At 43.0% G+C, this 24,812-nt stretch overlaps 1 protein-coding gene across 2 annotated transcripts in view; it reads left to right on the forward strand.

Annotated features, from left to right (window-relative positions):
• Positions 1-21,305, forward strand: part of LOC110534033 (ephrin type-B receptor 4a) — a 38,806-nt gene extending 17,501 nt beyond the window's left edge. Inside the window, exons 5-16 of one of the 2 annotated variants that reach the window (XM_021618669.3) lie at positions 9,478-9,630; positions 12,485-12,820; positions 12,947-13,071; positions 13,306-13,480; positions 15,692-15,791; positions 16,979-17,043; positions 17,246-17,359; positions 17,478-17,725; positions 18,152-18,367; positions 18,460-18,803; positions 19,293-19,451; positions 19,651-21,305. In XM_021618669.3, the coding sequence (XP_021474344.1) occupies positions 9,478-9,630; positions 12,485-12,820; positions 12,947-13,071; positions 13,306-13,480; positions 15,692-15,791; positions 16,979-17,043; positions 17,246-17,359; positions 17,478-17,725; positions 18,152-18,367; positions 18,460-18,803; positions 19,293-19,451; positions 19,651-19,756 (2,141 nt within the window). In that variant the 3' untranslated portion in view covers positions 19,757-21,305. The remainder of the gene's footprint in view (positions 1-9,477; positions 9,631-12,484; positions 12,821-12,946; positions 13,072-13,305; positions 13,481-15,691; positions 15,792-16,978; positions 17,044-17,245; positions 17,360-17,477; positions 17,726-18,151; positions 18,368-18,459; positions 18,804-19,292; positions 19,452-19,650) is intronic. The other variant, XM_021618670.3, reaches the window with a different exon arrangement.
• The last annotated feature ends 3,507 nt before the right edge of the window (positions 21,306-24,812 follow it).

Here is a 24,812-nt window from a genome sequence, read left to right on the forward strand (position 1 = left end):
GGAGGGGAAGAGAGGAGGGGAGGAAAGGAGGGGAAGAGAGGAGGGAGGGAAGAGAGGAGGGAAGGAAATAGAGAAAGGAGGGGAAGAGAGGAGGGAGGGAAAGAGAGAAAGGAGGGAAGAGGAGTGAGGGGAAGAGAGGAGGGAGGGAAAGAGAGGAGGGAGGGGAAGAGAGGAGGGAAGGAAAGAGAGGAGGGAGGGAAGAGAGGAGGGGAGGAAAGGAGGGGATGAGAGGAGGGAGGGAAAGAGAGGAGGGAGGGAAAGAGAGGAGGGAGGGGAAGAGAGGAGGGAGGGGAAGAGAGGAGGGAGGGAAGAGAGGAGGGGAGGAAAGGAGGGGAAGAGAGGAGGGAGGGAAGAGAGTAGGGAAGGAAAAAGGAGGGAGGGAAAGAGAGGAGGGAGGGAAAGAGAGAAAGGAGGGAAGAGGAGGGAGGGGAAGAGAGGGAGGAGGGAGGGAAGAGAGGAGGGAGGGGAAGAGAGGAGGGAGGGAAAGAGAGGAGGGAGGGAAAGAGAGGAGGGAGGGAAGAGAAAAAGAAGGGAAAGGGAGAAAGGAGGGGCAGGGAGGAGGGAAGGAAAGAGAGAAAGGAGGGGAAGAGAGGAGGGAGATGAGAGGGGGGAGGGAAGAGAGAACGGAGGGGAAGGGAGGAGGGAGGGAAGAGAAAGGAGGGGAAGAGAGGAGGGAGGGAAGAGAAGGGAGGGGAAGAGAGGAGGGAGGGAAGAGAAAGGAGGGGAAGAGAGGAGGGAGGGAAAGAGAGGAGGGAGGGGAAGAGAGGAGGGAGGGAGGGAGGGAAGAGGAGGGAGGTTGCAGGTAAAGAATCTTCCATTACCAGTACATGGAAGCCAACCTGACAACAGAGAGAAGCAGGGAGTATTCTCTCTGGGGAGGGACAACTCTCCTAATGAGTCAAATTATCCATGTAGACACACACACACACACACATTCACAGGTGGAGAGAGACAGATGGACGGAAATGCGGATAGTGTATAATGAAAAGCCAAATGTTTTACTCAAGCCTCTTGTTTGAAGAGAAGAAAAAAAGTATGAAAATGTGTGCACTCACTACTGTAAGTCCCTCTGGATAAGAGTGTCTCCTGAATGACTCAACTGGAATGTTCTGATGTTCTATCGTACGTTTCAGTGGTTAGATAAAGTCTTTTGCTGCTCTGACGGGGAGTTGCTCATGAGCCAAAACAGCCACACTCAGCAGGTCATTACAGGCACTCCGCATCATTGCAGATGACTGAAAATGTTGGAGAAGAGCTCGTACAGACAGTAATAGAGCTCTGCCAAGCTAACGCCAGCACGCACACTGGTACGCACACACACAGTGCAGGACACTTCTCTTCCTCATGTCCACACCATCACACAGATACAATGCCACAGGCAGGCGGTGGGTTGCCTCTGTCTAGCTAATTGCTGTGCTCTTATTTCGTTCTTTCAGTGTGTGAGTGTGTGTCTGTGTGCCTGTGTGTCTGTGTGTGAAATGGGCCTCCACCCCTATCTCCCACTCCCCCCTGGAGAAATGTAAAGGGAAGGTCACAATAGGGTCACATTCCACACTCTGTGCTTTAAGAAGAATGGGAACACTCTCTCTTCATCTCTCTCTCTCTCACACACACTTTGTCTCTCCCACATGCTACTGCCTCAGTAGCACTTGTCTGCACAATGACATTAGCATACACACACAGCCAAGTATATACAGTGGGGCAAAAAAGTATTTAGTCAGCCACCAATTGTGCAAGTTCTCCCACTTAAAAAGATGAGAGAGGCCTGTAATTTTCATCATAGGTACACTTCAACTATGAAAAAAAATCCAGAAAATCACATTGTAGGATTTTTAATGAATTTATTTGCAAATTATGGTGGAAAATAAGTATTTGGTCAATAACAAAAGTTTATCTCAATACTTTGTTATATACCCTTTGTTGGCAATGACAGAGGTCAAACGTTTTCTGTAAGTCTTCACAAGGTTTTCACACACTGTTGCTGATATTTTGGCCCATTCCTCCATGCAGATCTCCTCTAGAGCAGTGATGTTTTGGGGCTGTTGCTGAGCAACACGGACTTTCAACTCCCTCTAAAGATTTTCTATGGGGTTGAGATCTGGAGACTGGCTAGGCCACTCCAGGACCTTGAAATGCTTCTTACGAAGCCACTCCTTCGTTGCTCGGGAGGTGTGTTTGGGATCATTGTCATGCTGAAAGACCCAGCCACGTTTCATCTTCAATGCCCTTGTTGATGGAAGGAGGTCTTCACTCAAAATCTCACGATACATGGCCCCATTCATTCTTTCCTTTACACGGATCAGTCGTCCTGGTCCCTTTGCAGAAAAACAGCCCCAAAGCATGATGTTTCCACCCCCATGCTTCACAGTAGGTATGGTGTTCTTTGGATGCAACTCAGCATTATTTTTCCTCTAAACACGACGAGTTGAGTTTTTACCAAAAAGTTATATTTTGGTTTCATCTGACCATATGACATTCTCCCAATCTTCTTCTGGATCATCCAAATGCTCTCTAGCAAACTTCAGACGGGCCTGGACATGTACTGGCTTAAGCAGGGGGACACGTCTGGCACTGCAGGATTTGAGTCCCTGGTGGCGTAGTGTGTTACTGATGGTAGGCGTTGTTACTTTGGTCCCAGCTCTCTGCAGGTCATTCACTAGGTCCCCCCATGTGGTTCTGGGATTTTTGCTCACCGTTCTTGTGATCATTTTGACCCCACAGGGTGAGATCTTGCGTGGAGCCCCAGATCGAGGGAGATTATCAGTGGTCTTGTATGTCTTCCATTTCCTAATAATTGCTCACACAGTTGATTTCTTCAAACCAAGCTGCTTACCTATTGCAGATTCAGTCTTCCCAGCCTGGTGCAGGTCTACAAATTTGTTTCTGGTGTCCTTTGACAGCTCTTTGGTCTTGGCCATAGTGGAGTTTGGAGTGTGACTGTTTGAGGTTGTGGACAGGTGTCTTTTATACTGATAACAAGTTCAAACAGTTGCCATTAATACAGGTAACGAGTGGAGGACAGAGGAGCCTCTTAAAGAAGAAGTTACAGGTCTGTGAGAGCCAGAAATCTTGCTTGTTTGTAGGTGACCAAATACTTATTTTCCACCACAGTTTGCTAATAAATTCATTAAAAATCCTACAATGTGATTTTCTGGATTTCTTTTTCTCATTTTGTCTGTCATAGTTGAAGTGTACCTATGATGAAAATTACAGGCCTCTCTCAACTTTTTAAGTGGGAGAACTTGCACAATTGGTGGCTGACTAAATACTTTTTTGCCCCACTGTAATTTAGCAGACAGTGTTTAACTAACTTCTGTTGCTGTCTTCTCGTTTTAATGTTGAAGGTTGTACTCTTATTTCGCATCCCTCCCCACCAAAGAGGAAAGTGTGTCATTAAAGGCAGTGTGTGTGGGTTGATGTATGGAGAGTGTGCCATCGGTGGTGGTGGGGGGGGCATAAAGCTCTTTCAGTCGCTGTTAGCTATAAAACTCTCTCATCCCACCAGCAGCCAGCCAGTTAGAGGGTATTTACCAACAGCACTCTGATGCCTTATCTCTGACTCCTGTCTCTCCCTCTTTCTCTGTCTCCTTCTTTCTCTGTCTCCTTCTTTCTCTGTCTCCTTCTTTCTATGTCTCTCGCTCCCTCTTTCTCTATCTCCTTCTATCTCTGTCTCGTCCTCTGTCTCCTTCTTTCTCTGTCTCTTTCTCTGTCTCTCTCTCCCTCTTTCTCTGTCTCCTTCTTTCTCTGTCTCCTTCTTTCTCTGTCTCTTCCTCTGTCTCCTTCTTTCTCTGTCTCTCTCTCCCTCTTACTCTGTCTCCTTCTTTCTCTGTCTCCTTCCTTCTTTCTGTCTCCTTTCTCTGTCTCTCGCTCCCTCTTTCTCTGTCTCCTTCTTTCTCTGTCTTTCTCTCCCTCTTTCTCTGTCTCCTTCTTTCTCTGTCTCCTTCTTTCTCTGTCTCTTCCTCTGTCTCCTTCTTTCTCTCTCTTTCTCTGTCTCTCTCTTTCTGTCTCTCTCTCCCTCTTCCTCTGTCTCCTTCTTTCTCTGTCTCTTTCTCTGTCTCTCTCTTTCTCTGCCTCTCTGTCTCTCTCTTTCTCTGCCTCTCTCCGTCTCTCTCTTTCTCTGTCTCCCTCTTTCTCTGTCTCTCTCTTTCTCTGCCTCTCTGTCTCTCTCTTTCTCTGCCTCTCTCCGTCTCTCTCTTTCTCTGTCTCCCTCTTTCTCTGTCTCTCTCTTTCTCTGCCTCTCTGTCTCTGTCGGTCTCTGTTTCTCTCGGTCTCTGCCTCTGTGCGGCTTCGATGCTCCCTGGCGTCTGGTCACTGAGGTCGAGTCTGTTAGGGGAACTCTGACCCTCAGAGCAGCTCCACCTTCTGTCAAAAATGCCTTTTACTAAGATGCATTGTAGAGTCTGCTCAGTATCACTGTAAGGATTCTTTTGTGATTCTTTGGAGATACTTATGTGTTGTGTCCGGTACCTGTTTGCACATGTTTCTAAGGCATGCGTTTCTATAGTACATGTGCTACTATTCAAAGGCCCTCTTCACACACAATAGAGAGAGAGAGAGGGTGAAAGTTACACCGTGTACACGGATAACAAAGAGAAAGTCTATTTATACTGTCTGGGAAAGGAAGGCCAGGGCCACTTGAATTGTAATGATGTCATCTTACTCAGCGATTAGGTTTGACGCGGGGCTTTTATGTAGCTTCCTGCCTGGCTGAGTTAGCACCTTAACTGTTTAGCCTCTCTATTTGGTTAATGATAACTCGGCTCCAGGGAGTCGGAGACTGTTAGACAACCCGGCTTTGTATTAATCCTGTGAACAGTGTTTCCCCTATATTCATTTGGCAGCGGCGGGCCGCGGCTGCTCAAACTTTGCCGCCACTCCAAGAAATATGATATATATATATATATGATGAAATATGATTTATATATGATGAAATATGATTTATATATGATGGAATATGATTTATATATGATGAAATATGATATATATGATGGAATATGATATATATGATGTAATATGATTTATATATGATGAAATATGATATATATGATGAAATATGATATATATATGATGGAATATGATTTATATATGATGAAATATGATATATATGATGGAATATGATATATATGATGTAATATGATTTATATATGATGAAGTATGATATATATGATGAAATATGATATATATATGATGGAATATGATTTATATATGATGAAATATGATATATATGATGGAATATGATATATATGATGTAATATGATTTATATATGATGAAATATGATATATATGATGGAATATGATTTATATATGATGAAATATGATATATATGATGGAATATGATTTATATATGATGAAGTATGATATATATGATGGAATATGATTTATATATGATGAAGTATGATATATATGATGGAATATGATATATATGATGGAATATGATTTATATATGATGGAATATGATATATATGATGGAATATGATTTATATATGATGAAATATGATATATATGATGGAATATGATTTATATATGATGAAGTATGATATATATGATGGAATATGATTTATATATGATGAAGTATGATATATATGATGGAATATGATATATATGATGGAATATGATTTATATATGATGAAGTATGATATATATGATGGAATATGATTTATATATGATGAAGTATGATATATATGATGGAATATGATATATATGATGGAATATGATTTATATATGATGAAGTATGATATATATGATGGAATATGATATATATGATGGAATATGATTTATATATGATGAAATATGATATATATGATGTAATATGATTTATATATGATGAAATATGATATATATGATGGAATATGATATATATGATGAAATATGATATATATGATGGAATATGATTTATATATGATGAAGTATGATATATATGATGGAATATGATTTATATATGATGAAGTATGATATATATGATGGAATATGATTTATATATGATGAAGTATGATATATATGATGGAATATGATATATATGATGGAATATGATTTATATATGATGGAATATGATATATATGATGGAATATGATTTATATATGATGGAATATGATATATATATGATGAAGTATGATATATATGATGGAATATGATATATATGATGGAATATGATTTATATATGATGAAGTATGATATATATGATGGAATATGATTTATATATGATGAAATATGATATATATGATGGAATATGATTTATATATGATGAAGTATGATATATATGATGGAATATGATATATATATGATGAAATATGATATATATATGATGAAATATGATTTATATATGATGAAGTATGATATATATGATGAAATATGATATATATGATGGAATATGATTTATATATGATGAAATATGATATATATGATGGAATATGATTTATATATGATGGAATATGATATATATGATGGAATATGATTTATATATGATGAAATATGATATATATATGATGAAATATGATTTATATATGATGAAGTATGATATATATGATGGAATATGATATATATGATGGAATATGATATATATATGATGGAATATGATTTATATATGATGAAGTATGATATATATGATGGAATATGATATATATATGATGAAATATGATATATATATGATGAAATATGATTTATATATGATGAAGTATGATATATATGATGGAATATGATTTATATATGATGGAATATGATATATATATGATGAAATATGATTTATATATGATGAAGTATGATATATATGATGGAATATGATATATATATGATGGAATATGATATATATGATGGAATATGATTTATATATGATGAAATATGATTTATATATGATGAAATATGATTTATATATGATGGAATATGATTTATATATGATGGAATATGATTTATATATGATGGAATATGATATATATGATGGAATATGATTTATATATGATGAAATATGATATATATGATGGAATATGATTTATATATGATGAAGTATGATATATATGATGGAATATGATTTATATATGATGAAATATGATATATATGATGGAATATGATTTATATATGATGGAATATGATATATATGATGGAATATGATATATATGATGGAATATGATATATATGATGAAATATGATATATATGATGGAATATGATTTATATATGATGAAGTATGATATATATGATGGAATATGATTTATATATGATGGAATATGATTTATATATGATGGAATATGATATATATGATGAAATATGATTTATATATGATGAAGTATGATATATATGATGGAATATGATTTATATATGATGAAATATGATATATATGATGGAATATGATTTATATATGATGGAATATGATATATATGATGGAATATGATATATATGATGGAATATGATATATATGATGAAATATGATATATATGATGAAATATGATTTATATATGATGAAGTATGATATATATGATGGAATATGATTTATATATGATGAAATATGATATATATGATGGAATATGATTTATATATGATGGAATATGATATATATGATGGAATATGATATATATGATGAAATATGATATATATGATGGAATATGATTTATATATGATGAAGTATGATATATATGATGGAATATGATTTATATATGATGGAATATGATTTATATATGATGGAATATGATATATATGATGGAATATGATATATATATGATGGAATATGATATATATGATGGAATATGATATATATGATGGAATATGATATATATGATGGAATATGATTTATATATGATGGAATATGATATATATGATGGAATATGATATATATATGATGGAATATGATTTATATATGATGGAATATGATATATATGATGGAATATGATTTATATATGATGAAGTATGATATATATGATGGAATATGATATATATGATGAAATATGATATATATATGATGAAATATGATTTATATATGATGAAGTATGATATATATGATGGAATATGATTTATATATGATGAAGTATGATATATATGATGGAATATGATATATATGATGAAGTATGATATATATGATGGAATATGATATATATGATGAAGTGTGATATATATGATGGAATATGATTTATATATGATGAAGTATGATATATATGATGGAATATGATTTATATATGATGGAATATGATTTATATATGATGAAGTATGATATATATGATGGAATATGATATATATGATGAAATATGATTTATATGATGGAATATGATATATATGATGGAATATGATATATATGATGGAATATGATTTATATATGATGAAATATGATATATATGATGGAATATGGTTGTTTAAAAATATAAATATTTTTGGGAGGGTAAAACGTCAGTGTAATCTTAAATGACTAAAAACAGGTATAATTATGTAGAAAATATAAAGGAGGTATATCTTTTTTTAATAAGATCATCTTTGAGAACGAATAATCACCTATGGATACTCAACAGTCGAGAGAGAATCTCACATTAAAAAAATATCATGGCATGGGGCCCCCCGTTGATTTTGTTATAACGTTTGTGTCACCCAGATAGCATAAGAACGCGGCATAATGTTTAGAAATACACCAAATTTGCTTTTAAAACTGCAGATTTTCTCTCAGAAACTCTGAACTACCCATTAAACATAGACACTGTACAAGTGGAACAACAACCCAAAACTAGCTCTACCTAACTGCTGATGACTTGCATAACCAGTGTTATTCGATACAATAAAATACAGTACGATAAAACCCAACTTTATTGTTCCTCATGGGGAAATGCAATTAGTCGATAACAACTTAAACTTCAGTCATTTTCCTAAGTAGAGCAACGGCAGTTTGTTGGAAGTCTTTATCCATGGATGATGTGTGTATGTGATGTGATGTGATTCGTTGTCATACTGAGTGGGTGTTATGACTAATGTTTTAGGAGTCTGTTATTATTACCCAGTACTTCACAGGGGCTCACATAGCTCAAATTAGACCTTCAATATCCGCAAATGAATACATATGATCCCCAGCTATGTATTTGATTAATTTCTGTAGCCGTTTATTTAAACAGAAAGTGAACAGAGCAGATATTACAATAACACACACACACACACACACACACACACACTTGCTGTGCCGGATCCCCCTCGCTGAATGAGCCCGGTGTGTCAGGGAGCGAGCCTGATTTATGGGCTGTTTACACTGAAGCCGGGTGTCCCGTCTGAGTCGAAGGATCAGAGGAGAGGCGAGCGCATTCACATCCATTTCATTGTGTTTATGTATCTTGGCGGTGATTAATGAGCGTTCCTGTACTGTTTGTCTTTTTTTAACATGCTTTTTGGCTCCCAACCCGACCTGCTATGATGGGACGCTATGCTGCCTGCGGTGTTGGTTTCTGGTGTTAAGGTTGGTGGCGACGTTCAGGGCCGTACTAACTTTCCTTCTCCCCTCTCGCTCACCCTCGTCCTCTCAGCCTGTCCTGTGGGTCAGTTTAGGTCTGCCTCGGGGGGCCAGTGCCAGGCCTGTCCAGGGTTTAGCCATGCTATGGTGACGGGCTCACCTGTGTGTCAGTGTCGTCCAGGATACCTCCGCGCTGACTCGGACACCCCAGACACCCCCTGCACCAGTAAGTAAACACATTATTACACCAGTGGAGGTGTGATAATAATAATAATAATGGCTGGAACGGAGCGAATGGATTCAAACAGATGGAAACCACATGTTTGATGTATTGTTTTACCTTTATTTAACTAGGCAAGTCAGTTAAGAACAAATTATTATTTACAATGGCAGCCTAGGAACAGTGGGTAGCTGCCTTGTTCAGGAGCAGAACGACAGATGTGTTACCTTGTCAGCTCGGGAAATCAATCTATCAACCTTTTGGTTACTGGCCCAACGCTCTAACCACTAGGCTACCCTGCCGCCCCATACATACTCTAACCACTAGGCTACCCTGCCGCCCCATACATACTCTAACCACTAGGCTACCCTGCCGCCCCATACATACTCTAACCACTAGGCTACCCTGCCACCCCATACATACTCTAACCACTAGGCTACCCTGCCGCCCCATACATACTCTAACCACTAGGCTACCCTGCCACCCCATACATACTCTAACCACTAGGCTACCCTGCTGCCCCATACATACTCTAACCACTAGGCTACCCTGCCGCCCCATACATACTCTAACCACTAGGCTACCCTGCCGCCCCATACATACTCTAACCACTAGGCTACCCTGCCGCCCCATACATACTCTAACCACTAGGCTACCCTGCCACCCCATACATACTCTAACCACTAGGCTACCCTGCCACCCCATACATACTCTAACCACTAGGCTACCCTGCCGCCCCATACATACTCTAACCACTAGGCTACCCTGCCACCCCATACATACTCTAACCACTAGGCTACCCTGCCGCCCCATACATACTCTAACCACTAGGCTACCCTGCCGCCCCATACATACTCTAACCACTAGGCTACCCTGCCACCCCATACATACTCTAACCACTAGGCTACCCTGCCGCCCCATACATACTCTAACCACTAGGCTACCCTGCCGCCCCATACATACTCTAACCACTAGGCTACCCTGCCGCCCCATACATACTCTAACCACTAGGCTACCCTGCCGCCCCATACATACTCTAACCACTAGGCTACCCTGCCGCCCCATACATACTCTAACCACTAGGCTACCCTGCCGCCCCATACATACTCTAACCACTAGGCTACCCTGCCACCCCATACATACTCTAACCACTAGGCTACCCTGCCGCCCCATACATACTCTAACCACTAGGCTACCCTGCCGCCCCATACATACTCTAACCACTAGGCTACCCTGCCACCCCATACATACTCTAACCACTAGGCTACCCTGCCGCCCCATACATACTCTAACCACTAGGCTACCCTGCCGCCCCATACATACTCTAACCACTAGGCTACCCTGCCGCCCCATACATACTCTAACCACTAGGCTACCCTGCCGCCCCATACATACTCTAACCACTAGGCTACCCTGCCGCCCCATACATACTCTAACCACTAGGCTACCCTGCCGCCCCATACATACTCTAACCACTAGGCTACCCTGCCACCCCATACATACTCTAACCACTAGGCTACCCTGCCGCCCCATACATACTCTAACCACTAGGCTACCCTGCCGCCCCATACATACTCTAACCACTAGGCTACCCTGCCGCCCCATACATACTCTAACCACTAGGCTACCCTGCCGCCCCATACATACTCTAACCACTAGGCTACCCTGCCGCCCCATACATACTCCACCCTCTATTTACTCTCCCCGGATACTCGGTCTCTGCGCTATTTTCTTTCACTTTCAACTTGTGTTTCTCTTGTTGCCCTCCCTCCTTTGTTGTCCCTCGCCCCTCTCCTATTTCTCTTCTCTGGTGTTGTGCTCAGCCCCTCTCACCTGCTCTGTGGCCTTTTGTCCCAGGGCTGAGAGTATTGAGATGCGGTTCCTTTGTAACGGGTGTAGAGCGGGGCGGAGCCTGGATGTCACTCCCAGGAAGGGAAGCGTTGATGGGTCGTGAGGGACACCTCAGTGTGGATTCAGGAATTTCAATTCAGCCACGTGTGATGTGTGAATTGGAGGCCTTTTGAATTGGGCACGCTCACTCAGAATGGCCACGAAAGGAGTTCGCAAGGAACAGCAGTCTGAAACTCGTCTGAAGACTGAAACCCGTCGAGGACAAACAGAATTCCCCGTAGACTCTGCTAGCCTATTAAATCACAGGTTAAATGACAGCTCTCCCTAATTAAGTCAGACAGTTGATTTATTTGACCACGCCAGATGTTTTGACTAATCACAAGCCGTTTTTCCCCTCATCCTAGATGTTGACGTAAATGAAACCTAAATTACAGTAGGCCGTTGTGATGGTACACAAATTCCTCCTACTTGAGGCCACCCAAACCTCCCAGAGAGCATTATGGCTGATTTTACTAAGCACTACTATCACAGAAGCTGTAAATGGCCTAGCCACTGGCTCAATGACAAGGCACAGTCTCCTTAGTAGGAGCAGGAACTAATTCACACTGGCTGAGTGGCATTGCAATTGTGTTTCGCTTGGTTGGCAGCAATCACAATCCCCCCTACTACAATCTTCAGCTGCTGATCATTATCATTTAAAATGTGGACGTGTGTAATTGGAGCACCAATTCAATTCTGCATCACAATGTTGTTTCCTGCTGTGCCCCTCAGCCTCTTGTCCCTGGTGGCTCCTCCAAACGCTAGCTGGAAATGTATCTGGGACATGACGAGTAGCATGCAAGCGATTTAATTGATAATGCAAATCTGAAACAGAGGAACTCTAATATGGCACATTGGGCCAGTAAAGTGCCTTCTAATGGAAAATGTATTAGTACTTTTGTCTGATGAAATATGTGTGATTTCCTGATGTGGTGGTGTGTGACCCTCTCCTCTCCCCCCTGTCCTCCAGGACCCCCCTCTGCCCCGCGAAGCATCGTCACCCAGATTAACGACACCACGGTGACCCTAGAGTGGAGCGAGCCCCAGGACAGTGGTGGCCGGACTGACCTGAGCTACTCTGTGGAGTGTTCTCTGTGTGGGGCCCCCTGGGGCCCCTGCTCTCCCTGCGGGGACAGTGTCAGCTACCGGCCCTCTCAGCGTGGCCTGCTGGGCCGCAGGGTGGTGGTCTGGGGCCTCATGCCTCACACTACATACACCTTCTCTATCCAGGCCCTCAACGGGGTAACCCAGACCAACGGCAAGGGGGCACCCAGCGACAGTGTCAACATCACAACCAGTCATGACGGTGAGAGAGATAGAGACACAGAGAGGACGAGAGAAGGGTTTGTGGTTGGGGTCGTATAGTTAGAAGAGGAAGATTGAATGTTGTTTTATCTTTTAATGTCGTTTCTTTGTGTTGGTCTGAGTGCAGTTCCAGTTCTGGTGTCTGTGATCAGGAAGAGTATCTCTACAGAGAGCAGTCTTACTCTCCACTGGTCAGTTCCAGCCCAGCTGCACTACACCATCCTGCAGTACCAGCTACGTTACTGTGAGACGGTGAGGATGACCAGACGCTCTGTCCTCCCACTGTTAAATACTCTAGCTCTGACTCACCTTAGGTCTTAGGGAGTTGACCGTTACATCTGTGTACATCACGCTGACCTCCCTCCCATTGGCCCAACCTGGCGCTCTTATCTGCTTTTGTTCTCCCACTATCCCTCTCTTCCTCCATCCCGCTCTCTCTCCGTCCCTCTCTCTCTCTCCGTCCCTCTCTCTCTCTCTGTCCTGCAGGAGCGTCGAGGTGAGGAGCAGGAGCAGTTGTGTAGCTACAGGGAGAGTGACAGTAACCAGGTGGTGCTGAGTGATCTCCGCAGGGCCACTCAGTATGAGGTGCAGGTCCGGGCTCGCACCATGGCCGGCTACGGCAGCTTCAGCCCAGCAGCCTCCTTCCGCACCATGCCTGACGGTAAGGAAAGGCCCAGGCTTCACTCTTTCAGGGAGGCCTATCCATATCCAGGCTCACAAAGTATTCTGGGGGTTTTCACTTTTTTTGTGTGTTCTTTCCGCCTTCTTATTAATTTGCCAGATCACATTAGTTCATTAGCTAAAACATTTGTTCATTAGTTACAACATTAGTTCATTAGTTACGACATTAGTTCATTAGTTCATTAGTTACAACATTAGTTCATTAGTTACGACATTAGTTCATTAGTTAAGACATTAGTTCATTAGTTACGACATTAATTCATTGGTTACGACATTAGTTAATTAGGTACAACATTAGTTCATTAGTTACGACATTAGTTTAGTTATGACATTTGTTCATTAGTTACAACATTAGTTAATTGGTTAAGATATTAGTTCATTAGTTACGACATTAGTTTAATTACGACATTTGTTCATTAGTTAAGACATTAGTTACGACATTAGATCATTAGTTACGACGTAAGTTCATTGGTTAAGACATTAGTTACGACATTAGTTCATTAGTTATGACATTAGTGTATTGGTTAAGACATTCGTTCATTAGTTACGACATTAGTTCATTAGTTACGACGTAAGTTCATTGGTTACGACATTAGTTATGACATTAGTTCATTGGTTAAGACATTAGTTACGACATTAGTTCATTAATTACAACGTAAGTTCATTGGTTAAGACATTAGTTCATTAGTTACGACATTGGTTCATTAGTTACATTTGTTCATTAGTTACGACATTTGTTCATTAGTTACGACATTAGTTCATTAGTTACGACATTCGTTCATTAGTTACGACAATAGTTCATTAGTTACAACATTAGTTCATTAGTTACGACATTAGTTCATTAGTTACGACATTCGTTCATTAGGTAAGACATTAGTTACGACATTAGTTCATTAGTTACGACATTCGTTCATTAGGTAAGACATTAGTTACGACATTCGTTCATTAGGTAAGACATTAGTTACGACATTTGTTCATTAGGTAAGACATTAGTTACGACATTTGTTCATTAGGTAAGACATTAGTTACAACATTCGTTCATTAGGTAAGACATTAGTTCATTAGTTACGACATTCGTTCATTAGGTAAGACATTAGTTCATTAGTTACGACATTCGTTCATTAGGTAAGACATTAGTTCATTAGTTACGACATTCGTTCATTAGGTAAGACATTCGTTCATTAGGTAAGACATTTGTTCATTAGGTAAGACATTAGTTCATTAGTTACGACATTAGTTCATTAGGTAAGACATTAGTTCATTAGGTAAGACATTAGTTCATTAGGTAAGACATTAGTTCATTAGTTACGACATTCGTTCATTAGGTAAGACATTAGTTCATTAGTTATGACATTAGTTCATTAGTTACGACATTAGTTCATTAGTTACGACATTCGTTCATTAGGTAAGACATTAGTTCATTAGGTAAGACATTAGTTCATTAGTTACGACATTCGTTCATTAGGTAAGACATTAGTTACGACATTCGTTCATTAGGTAAGACATTAGTTACGACATTCGTTCATTAGGTAAGACATTAGTTACGACATTTGTTCATTAGGTAAGACATTAGTTACAACATTCGTTCATTAGGTAAGACATTAGTTCATTAGTTACGACATTCGTTCATTAGGTAAGACATTAGTTCATTAGTTACGACATTCGTTCATTAGGTAAGACATTAGTTCATTAGTTACGACATTCGTTCATTAGGTAAGACATTCGTTCATTAGGTAAGACATTCGTTCATTAGGTAAGACATTAGTTCATTAGTTACGACATTAGTTCATTAGGTAAGACATTAGTTCATTAGGTAAGACATTAGTTCATTAGGTAAGACATTAGTTCATTAGTTACGACATTCGTTCATTAGGTAAGACATTAGTTCATTAGTTATGACATTAGTTCATTAGTTACGACATTAGTTCATTAGGTAAGACATTAGTTCATTAGGTAAGACATTAGTTCATTAGGTAAGACATTAGTTCATTAGTTACGACATTCGTTCATTAGGTAAGACATTAGTTCATTAGTTACGACATTAGTTCATTAGTTACGACATTAGTTCATTAGGTAAGACATTAGTTCATTAGATAAGACATGAGTTCATTAGGTAAGACATTAGTTACGACATTTGTTCATTAGGTAAGACATTAGTTTTAGTTACAACCTTTTTTTCTTTGCGTCTCAGGGCATGACTCTCCTTCCCAGCTTCTGGTGACCGGTGTCCTTATCGCCATGGGGATGCTGCTGCTTGTCACTGTCATCACTGTGGCTGTCTTCTGCATACGGTGAGAACCAGGGAGAGAGGGAGGATTGGGGGGACGGGGAGAGAGAGCGGATACTGTAATGTGAATTTTACATAAAGGGAAAAGCTCAAATAGAAATATGGGTCTTAACATTTGCCATGCTTTTGTCTTTTTGCAACCGGTACCAATCTTATCACGCTTAGATTATGACTGTTATCTTCATACACTATGTCACATTTGAGCGAAACTCTCAAAGAGCCAAATCATTTCTCTTTGTGACTTTGTGCTTACGGGGCTAGAAGTTATTCCGCTCATTATAACACTTTCCCTTTGCTTCATTGTTTCAGCAAATAGCTCCACATGCCCTCTGAAAAAAGGTTCTGGGAACATAGGGAACTAGAGAGTGAGAAAGAGAAAGGGAGAGTTGGAAAGGTAGAGAGAGGGGGGGAGGCGGAGAGAAGGGGTGAGAGAGAGCGGGAAAGGTGAAGAGAGAGGGGGAGAGAGGGAGAGAAAGAGAAAGAGGGGGTGGAAGGAAGGGGTGAGAGAGCAGGAAAGGTAAAGAGAGAGGGGTAGAGAGAGGTAGAGAGAGGGTGGAGAGTTGGGGGTAGACAGGATGCAGCAGTCCCAACCCTGTCTCCACAGGACAGGAGAACAATAGCTCTGACCTTGGGGCACACACATGCAGAGTTGTGCACACACATCCACACACATTGTTCATTTGCACATACACTAAGAAGTGCACACCCTCACACACACACTCACAGTTGTCAGCCTGGTTCCACCGCCAGATGAGGGTGGAACAGTATTGCTATTTTGGGCCTGAGAGAGAGAGAGAGGGAGAGGGAGGGAGGGAGGGAGGGAGGCATGGGTCCAGTAGCTACAGGGCTGTACAGTCCTACTGGGATGGGCCTGGGCCAAAGGAAGTCTCACTAATGGAGCCCTCCATCACAGCAGTCCCAGACACAGAGCAGAGTGGCTCCTGAATGCGCAGAACAGTAGAGGGCCCAGGGTCAAGGCATTACTTCATCTACCAGTCATGTATTGTTTCTGAGACCGAGAGAGAGACTCAATGAGCTTGTTTGTGACACTAAGAAACCCTCACAGAGAGGCCAGAGGTGTTACGTCACTGGACTAGCTCTCTTTCTCTCTCTCTCTCTCTGACCCCTTGCCCCTTTTCCCTCGTCCCCCCTCTCCCTCCTTCCTCTCCCACACACTGTTCTTCTCGGTAGTAGACACAGCAGAATGAAGGACCCAGAGCTGAGTGACAAAAATGGCCAGTACCTCCTGGGCCAAGGTGAGTACACATGCATACACATTCACACACATACACACACACACATACATACACATACACACACATACACACACACGTACATAGAAATACCGCATACAGCTATTTTCAATGTCATGTTTTTCATGTTTTAGTCTGTCTGCTACTTTGGCTGTTCCGTCGTTTACTTCCCCCTACCCTCCCTCTACTCCTCTCTTCACCTCAGGAGTCAAGGTCTATATTGACCCCTTCACTTACGAGGACCCTAACGAGGCCATACGGGAGTTTGCCAAGGAGATCGATGTTTCCTTTGTCAAGATCGAGGAGGTCATTGGTGCCGGTTGGACTCTCTTATCTCTTTGTTTTTCATGATGTATCGCTGCCTGTAAACAGACTGGTTGGTATGGTGCTACAGTATCATGTTTGTACTAATGGGTATTTCCCTGGCTCGTCTATAGGGGAGTTTGGGGAGGTATGTCGGGGAAGACTGAAGGTTCCAGGGAAGAAGGAGAACTATGTGGCCATCAAGACACTGAAGGGCGGCTACACAGACAAGCAGAGGCGGGACTTCCTGTCGGAGGCTAGCATCATGGGCCAGTTCCAGCACCCCAACATCATCCACCTGGAGGGCATCATCACGGCTTCCTGTCCCGTCATGATCCTCACTGAGTTCATGGAGAACGGAGCGCTCGACTCCTTCCTTAGGGTCAGTCTATCTATTGTCCTGTCACTTTGTCTCTCCGAGCGTCCTTCACACACACGCACACACGCACGCACACGCGCACACACACAACTTGACCGTGACCGTGACCCCACACTCCGGGGGTGTCTCAGGGGGAGTTGGGACATGAATGTACATTTTAGTCATTTAGCACACGCTCTTATCTATAGCCACTTAGTTAGTGCATTCATCTGAAGATAGCTAGTTGGGACAACCACATATCACAGTCATGGTCATTTCATTTGTCCTCAATAAAGTAGATGTCAGCAAACTCAGAGCTAGTAAGGGGGGAAAACTCCAATGGGAGTGTTACTTCGCAATACATTTTACACACAAACACACACAAATGCAAATGCACAAACCTGTTCTCCTACAATTCAAACATTCCCATCTCTCTCTCTCTCTCTGTAGTTGAACGATGGTCAGTTCACTCCCATCCAGCTGGTGGGCATGCTGCGTGGCATCGCATCGGGCATGAAGTACCTGTCTGAGATGAGCTACGTCCACAGAGACCTGGCCGCCCGCAACATCCTGGTCAACAGCAACCTGGTGTGTAAGGTGTCTGACTTCGGCCTGTCCCGTTTCCTCCAGGAGAACTCCTCAGACCCCACCTACACCAGCTCTCTGGTGAGACTTGCTGTTCTTCCTCCACACCAATCCCATAGTGCATCTGGTTATGGTGTGTGGTTGTTGACCCCCCCTGTCCTCTGTTCAATCAGGGTGGTAAGATCCCCATCCGCTGGACCGCCCCAGAAGCCATCGCCTTCAGGAAGTTCACCTCAGCCTCCGACGCCTGGAGCTACGGCATCGTCATGTGGGAGGTCATGTCGTTCGGAGAGCGGCCCTACTGGGACATGAGCAACCAGGACGTGATCAACGCCATAGAGCAGGACTACCGCCTACCGCCGCCCCCTGACTGCCCCGCCCACCTCCACCAGCTGATGCTGGACTGCTGGCAGAAGGAGCGCTCGGCCCGCCCCCGTTTTGCCGCCATCGTCAGCGCCCTGGACAAGCTGATCCGCAACCCCGCCTCGCTGAAGATTGTGGCCCAGGAGGGTGCAGGGTGAGTGGGCACAGATCTCTAGGCAAAGGGCTGGGTGTGGAGGGTGTGTGGAGAGTCAGAGAAGGCCAGTGTGGGTTTGAACACAGCCTGTGGTAAAGACAAGGAGGTGACTGTCTCACCAGATGGAGAGTATATACTGTCTCTTAAAAGAGCCCAGTCTTTATTCAATTGCTTCATTCCTAGAATACAGTCCTGTCTGTCAGAGTCAGTCTACATTAACCTCCTACTGTCCCTCCTCCTCTGTCCTGCTGTGACCTGTCACACTCTAACTGTGCCCATTCTCTCCGCCTATCCAACCCCAAATACTAACCTGTCACTCACAGCTTGGGCCACACCCCCTTCTCCTCCAACAGCCATTGTTGTTCCCTGCCACTCATGCAGCCTTAGATCCCGCCCCCATTCTGTGGAAAAGCCTGTCCCTCAAGGCTACATGCCTGTGAGGCCCCTGGTATGCTAGTGACAGAGAGAGTGTGTGTCCCCTGTCCCCAGGCCGTCCCACCCCCTGCTGGACCAGCGGGCCCCCCCGGCCCCCTCAGCGTGTGGCTCCGTAGGGGAGTGGCTGAGGGCCATCAAGATGGAGCGCTACGAGGACAGCTTCCTCCAGGCAGGATTCACCTCTGTAGAGCTACTGGCCCAGATCACTGCTGAGTAAGTTCACAGTTCACACCTGCAACAATGTGTCTCTCTTTGACTTTCAAACCTCTTGAAGTTGAGTCACACTCTACGACCGTAGCTCTATGTCTCGGTCCACCTATCTGTCAGTCACTCAGTATGTCTGTCTGTCGGGCTGCCTGTCTGTCAGGCCTTCTGTCTGTCTGTTTATCTAACAGTATGTCCTTCTCCTCAGGGACCTGCTGCGTCTGGGAGTGACCCTGGCTGGACACCAGAGGAAGATCCTGTCCAGCATCCAGACTCTGACCATGACCAAGAGCCCTGGCACCATACGCTTCTAACCCCGGCACAATTTACCTTGACCCCCGACCTCTGACCCAACACAGACACCAGCACGCACACAGCACATCGCACACCCATGGATCCAGCCAGCACCCTGCTACAACCACACAGTCCCTGACCCTGGCACCATTCTTAGATGTGAAGTCCATCAGTGACTGGGCGTAGTGACAGCACCTCAAGTTGAACTAATTCTAGATGACCTTCCCTACAACCTGACCAACCTGTCCTTGCTGATCAGTCAAGTGATCAGTCAGGCCTGGTGCTGAGGACTGGTAAGGAGGCTGCTGTGCTCTCTATCCTCGATGCAGTGAAAATAATAGAAGAGGTAAAAGCTTTAGGCAAAACATCTTTGTGAGGACCCATTACACTTCTTTGCCAATCTGAAGTTACGGGTTTTACGCGCCCAACCAAACTTCTGGGAGAGCGTGATCGTCCCCTTTTGATAGGCTTGCTGGAGCCTCTCAGACTGCCTCTCTGGCCAGTTCACCCTCACTCCGCCTCCACTGCTTCACTGCTTGAATGTTTACCTGTGCTCCTAAACAAACTGGTGATACCATTGGAGGAACAGGTCAGTGCCGACGCCAAACCCAAGGACTAAAGTTGATCTATTGGTGTGTTTCGCCAGTGGCAGACTAGGTTACTGCAACATGGATTAATACAATATTACTCCATGGGAATTATACAACGGTGTGGAGGGATGCCACCAGTTTCAGCGGACCCGGAAAACGTGTGTTTGGACTCTTTTTCGAATCGGCCTCACTTTCCCCCCTGGTTTCAAAATGGCCTTGGCTTTCCTCGGGTGCTATGGGTAATGTAGGCGTTTGGACCAGAACAGACTGTAGTCATACAAGCCTTCGTTTCCTTATCTTCTTCAGTGACAATGTGTGACCCTCCTGGGTCAGTCGTGTAGGAGGAGGACTGAGACATATCAGCACTTTTATATATTGAACAGACAGAAGTTGGGTTTTTAGTCAGTTCTCTGTCTCTCCAACCCTCCTGTCAGCAGCTACATTACTTCCTGTGTTTCTCTTGGAGTATGGCTGGCTGGCATTTCCACTTCCTGTTGCTGCTGGACTGGGCAGATCACTTCCACACACTCAGACTGAAGGAGGTCCCTGACCATTTTTACTTGGGACTTTGACCAGGAAAAATACCAGTCTGGCCTCTCCATTATTTGGTTAATATTATAGGTGGTCAGTTTTTCGTCTTGCTTGAGTGCCATTGGATCTTCTATGTGGACTGATGTCAAAATGCCTGTTCTATAAAGCAGAAAGCCCTCCCTGGGTTATGTAGTTAGATCTGCCATACAGAAGTCTCTTCAGACCCCACCATTTTCACATGTTTGGGGAGATTGTGTGGTTCCTTGTTAACTAAAGGATTGTGGGAAATGTGGTCTTCACATTGAGGATCTGTTATGGAAACGGGAACCCCTCTTTTATAAAGTTTCCATTCAAAATCATGTATAGATATGTGTGATTTGATTCGCCCCATCCTTTCTGTGTGTAACCTGTACTCAGTCACAATAAAGACACACACCGGTGTTTATCATCGAGACTCCTCATTTAGCGGCGAACTGAGCTTGTAATAACAACACATTACTCACACCCTCTAGAGATCTAAAAACGCACACACATGAATGCAAACACACGCACGAGTACAGGAGGAAAAACACATGTAAGTGCGTGCACACTCATGCATTCTAAGTGAAGCATCCCAAAAACAGAGTGCATCCACCACCTACAGTATAATATCCATACTCCTGTAATCGTTTTAAGGTGATCCGTTTCCTTGGCAGCTCTTGTTTCAAACATTCCTCCCCGCAGATACTGTGACCTTCTCCACGGTGAAGGAGTGTGTGTGTGGGGGGGGTTGTGGTTCGGGAATTGAGCTTACACCCCTCCTCACCCTCACCACTTTCAGCTTAGCTCCCTCGTGGACATTCCTCTCTCCTTTTTTTTTTAAAGGGGACAGCCCAAACCACTGAGAGCTCTCAGCCTGTCCTTGACTCTGTTCTCTGACACTTAGCTGGGTGTTCTCCCCACTGTTCCTCAGCTTTTACTCCCTACTCTGCTCTCACCCTGCCCCTGCTACTACAGCCCCAGAGCCACAGCCTCAGAGCCACAGCCTCAAAGCAGTCAGAACAGCCCAGAGAAAGCTCGCCACAGGCTGTCTCAACTCTTACTCTGGGTGTCTGTTTTTTCAATGCTTTCAAGCTAATGTATGTGTTTTGATTATCTGTGTTATTGATGAGTCATTGCCAAGTCCCATGACCCTAATGTGCCCTACGCTCGGCTGTTTCAGAGGAAGTGTGTCACAGAGATAAACAATGAGAGGATGACCCCTCCGAACTCTGACCCTTCCTTCAATGTAAAACAATAAATGCCCTCTCCAACCACACCAGCACACTTAATATAGGGTCTTTCTGTAGAAATCTGCCATTAAGTCCTGCTCTTAATTCTCCACAATAATACAATAAGTGCAGTGTCCCGGTTTGTAATGGTTTAATAATTTGATGTTTTCAACACAGGCAGTCCTGGGCTGTGTGTGTGCATATGGGTGAGTGTGTCTGTGTGAGTGGGTGGGTGTGAGAGATGGGTATTGAGCTAGCTCTGATTTCTAGTGTTGACAGTGTCTTTGTGAACTTTAACCCCTATCTGAATGCCCATCCATTAGGGCCTTTGTTGAGGAGATAAGAGACTGGGCCAATCAGGTTTCAGCACTAAAGTAATTGTGTCGTTCCCCTTGCATTCCTGTGTGCACTCAAGTGGGGAGCCAGGGTGGTGGAGGCCCGAGCAGAAAGACAGGTGTGTAAGTTTGAGTGTGAGAAAGAGAATCTGTGTATGTGGTGGGGTTGTTGAGAACTGTGTCTGCTTACTTTCGTTCCATATCGACTTCTTCTTACTGCCAGGTGCAGGTCATGGAGAGTGTTTCTTGGGATTGAGGACTAAAGTTACAATATTTTGCTTATTTATCCATTTAATTATCAGTGTATCCATCCATCTCTCTGTCAACCAGTCTGTCTGCTTTTTTGTGTCCACAACGCCACTGGCCAGCCTCTCCATCTGTCTGTCTGTCTTTACTCAAGCTTCAATGTGTGTTTGTATAGTCATCACTCACATACCTCTCATCCCCTTATCTGTCAATCTGTCTGAACTTCCTCTATCTATCGTTCCATCTGTCCACACATCCACACCATCCATCTCATCCCCTGTCTCTTTCTCTCTCCCTTATTGGATGATCTCCCTTAACCATGTAATGAGGAATTGAGGGGGCTGGGGGTGTACCCCCCCCCCCCCCCCCCCCCCCCCATGCTGAAACTCAAGCCCCAGGCTTCTAGGTCTCTCAGGCCACCTCTGGGTAAGGATACCAACAGGCTCAGAGGCAGTTTCTATCTACAAGCCATCAGACTGCTGAACACTTGAACTGGACTGACCACCTGCTCTGATTCTCTGCACCTTAGCATTCATGTACTCACACACACACACACACACACACATCAACACTAACACATGCATATACACTGATGCTACACACACATCACAACTCCTGTTATTATTGCTAAATACTGCACAATTTAGCACCACAATCCCTTCTTCCCCAAAACATGTATATATATTGGACTATAAATTGTGCCCTCCTGTATTATACTTATGCTAAAATGTTTATTCTATTCTACTGAGCCATTTACTTTACGTTCGTATTCTTATCTTGTATTATTTCTTATTGTTGTTTGCGTTGTCGAGAAGGAACCCGCAAGTAAGCCTTTGGTTGGACGATGTATACCAGTGGTTCCCAACCAGGGGTACAAGGAGCTATCCTCAGGGGGTACATGAGAAGACTCATGAGACCATAGTCCTACTGCTAAAATGCACATGCGGGGGGGTAAATCAGGGGTATTCTAGGCAGAGAGCAGAGCAGGGTTGGAAAAAGTACCCAATTGTCATACATGAGTACAAGTAAAGACACTTTAATAGAAAATGACTCAAGTAAAAGTGAAAGTCACCCAGTAAAAAAGTCTAAAAGTATCTGGTTTTAAATATACTTAAGTATCAAAAGTAGAAGTGTAAATCATTTCAAATGATTCATTTACGGATAGCCAGGGGCACACTCTAACACTCAGACATCATGTACAAACAAAGCATTTGTGTTTAGTGAGTCCACCAGATCAGAGGCAGTAGGGATGACCAGGGATGTTCTCTGTTTAGTGAGTCCACCAGATCAGAGGCAGTAGGGATGAGCAGGGATGTTCTCTTGATACGTGTGTGAATTAGACCCTTTTCCTGTCCTGCTAAGCATTCAAAATGTAAGGAGTCGTTTTAGTTGTCAGGGGAAATGGAGTAAAAAGTACATTATTTGCATAAGGAATGTAGTGAAGTAAAAGTAAACGTGGTCCAAAATATAAATAGTAAAGCAAAGTACAGATACCCCAAAAACCTACTTGAGTAGTACCCTAAAGTATTTTTTTAAGTACTTTACACCACTGCCACTGATGTGTACTGTGTGTATCCTGTATATAAAACTTGAAACTTGAGGAGCGAGTGGAAGAACACTAGAGTTATTCCAAGAAGCCACTAAAAAGAGAAAGAATGACTTTAAGGTGAGATTTAAGATGAGAGGAGTGATGTGTTGTATTTTATGTCTTGGTGTGTCTGTGGTGGGGGGGGGATGTTGAAATGTGCTCATTATCTTTAGCTGAGTGCTGACCTCTCATAGCTTTCTTATCAAGGTGAGTTCTGTTTGAAGGATTAGCTTGGCCAGGGCCCCACTACTGCTCTTAATTCTCACCAAATTGTCAGGCAAGGGGATTTCTTCACTCTAATTTAAAACCCCTTCTCCGCCGTTTAATTCCACTGTATGACTGACAACTCCAACTGAACTGCCTGATCCCAGGACAGCATTTCACACGGCTCTGCACAGCCATCTTGTACAACACCAGCTGAACTGTCTGATCCCAGGACATCATTTCACACCTCCTTCGGAGAGAACGTCTGACCTCCAAATGATCTTAGCTCCTAGATTTGACCTTCTTCAAAGGCGGATGTTGGGAGGGACAGA

This window comes from Oncorhynchus mykiss, chromosome 10 (assembly GCF_057628025.1).
Source record: "Oncorhynchus mykiss isolate SJ-2025 chromosome 10, ASM5762802v1, whole genome shotgun sequence".
Lineage (NCBI taxonomy): Eukaryota > Metazoa > Chordata > Actinopteri > Salmoniformes > Salmonidae > Oncorhynchus > Oncorhynchus mykiss.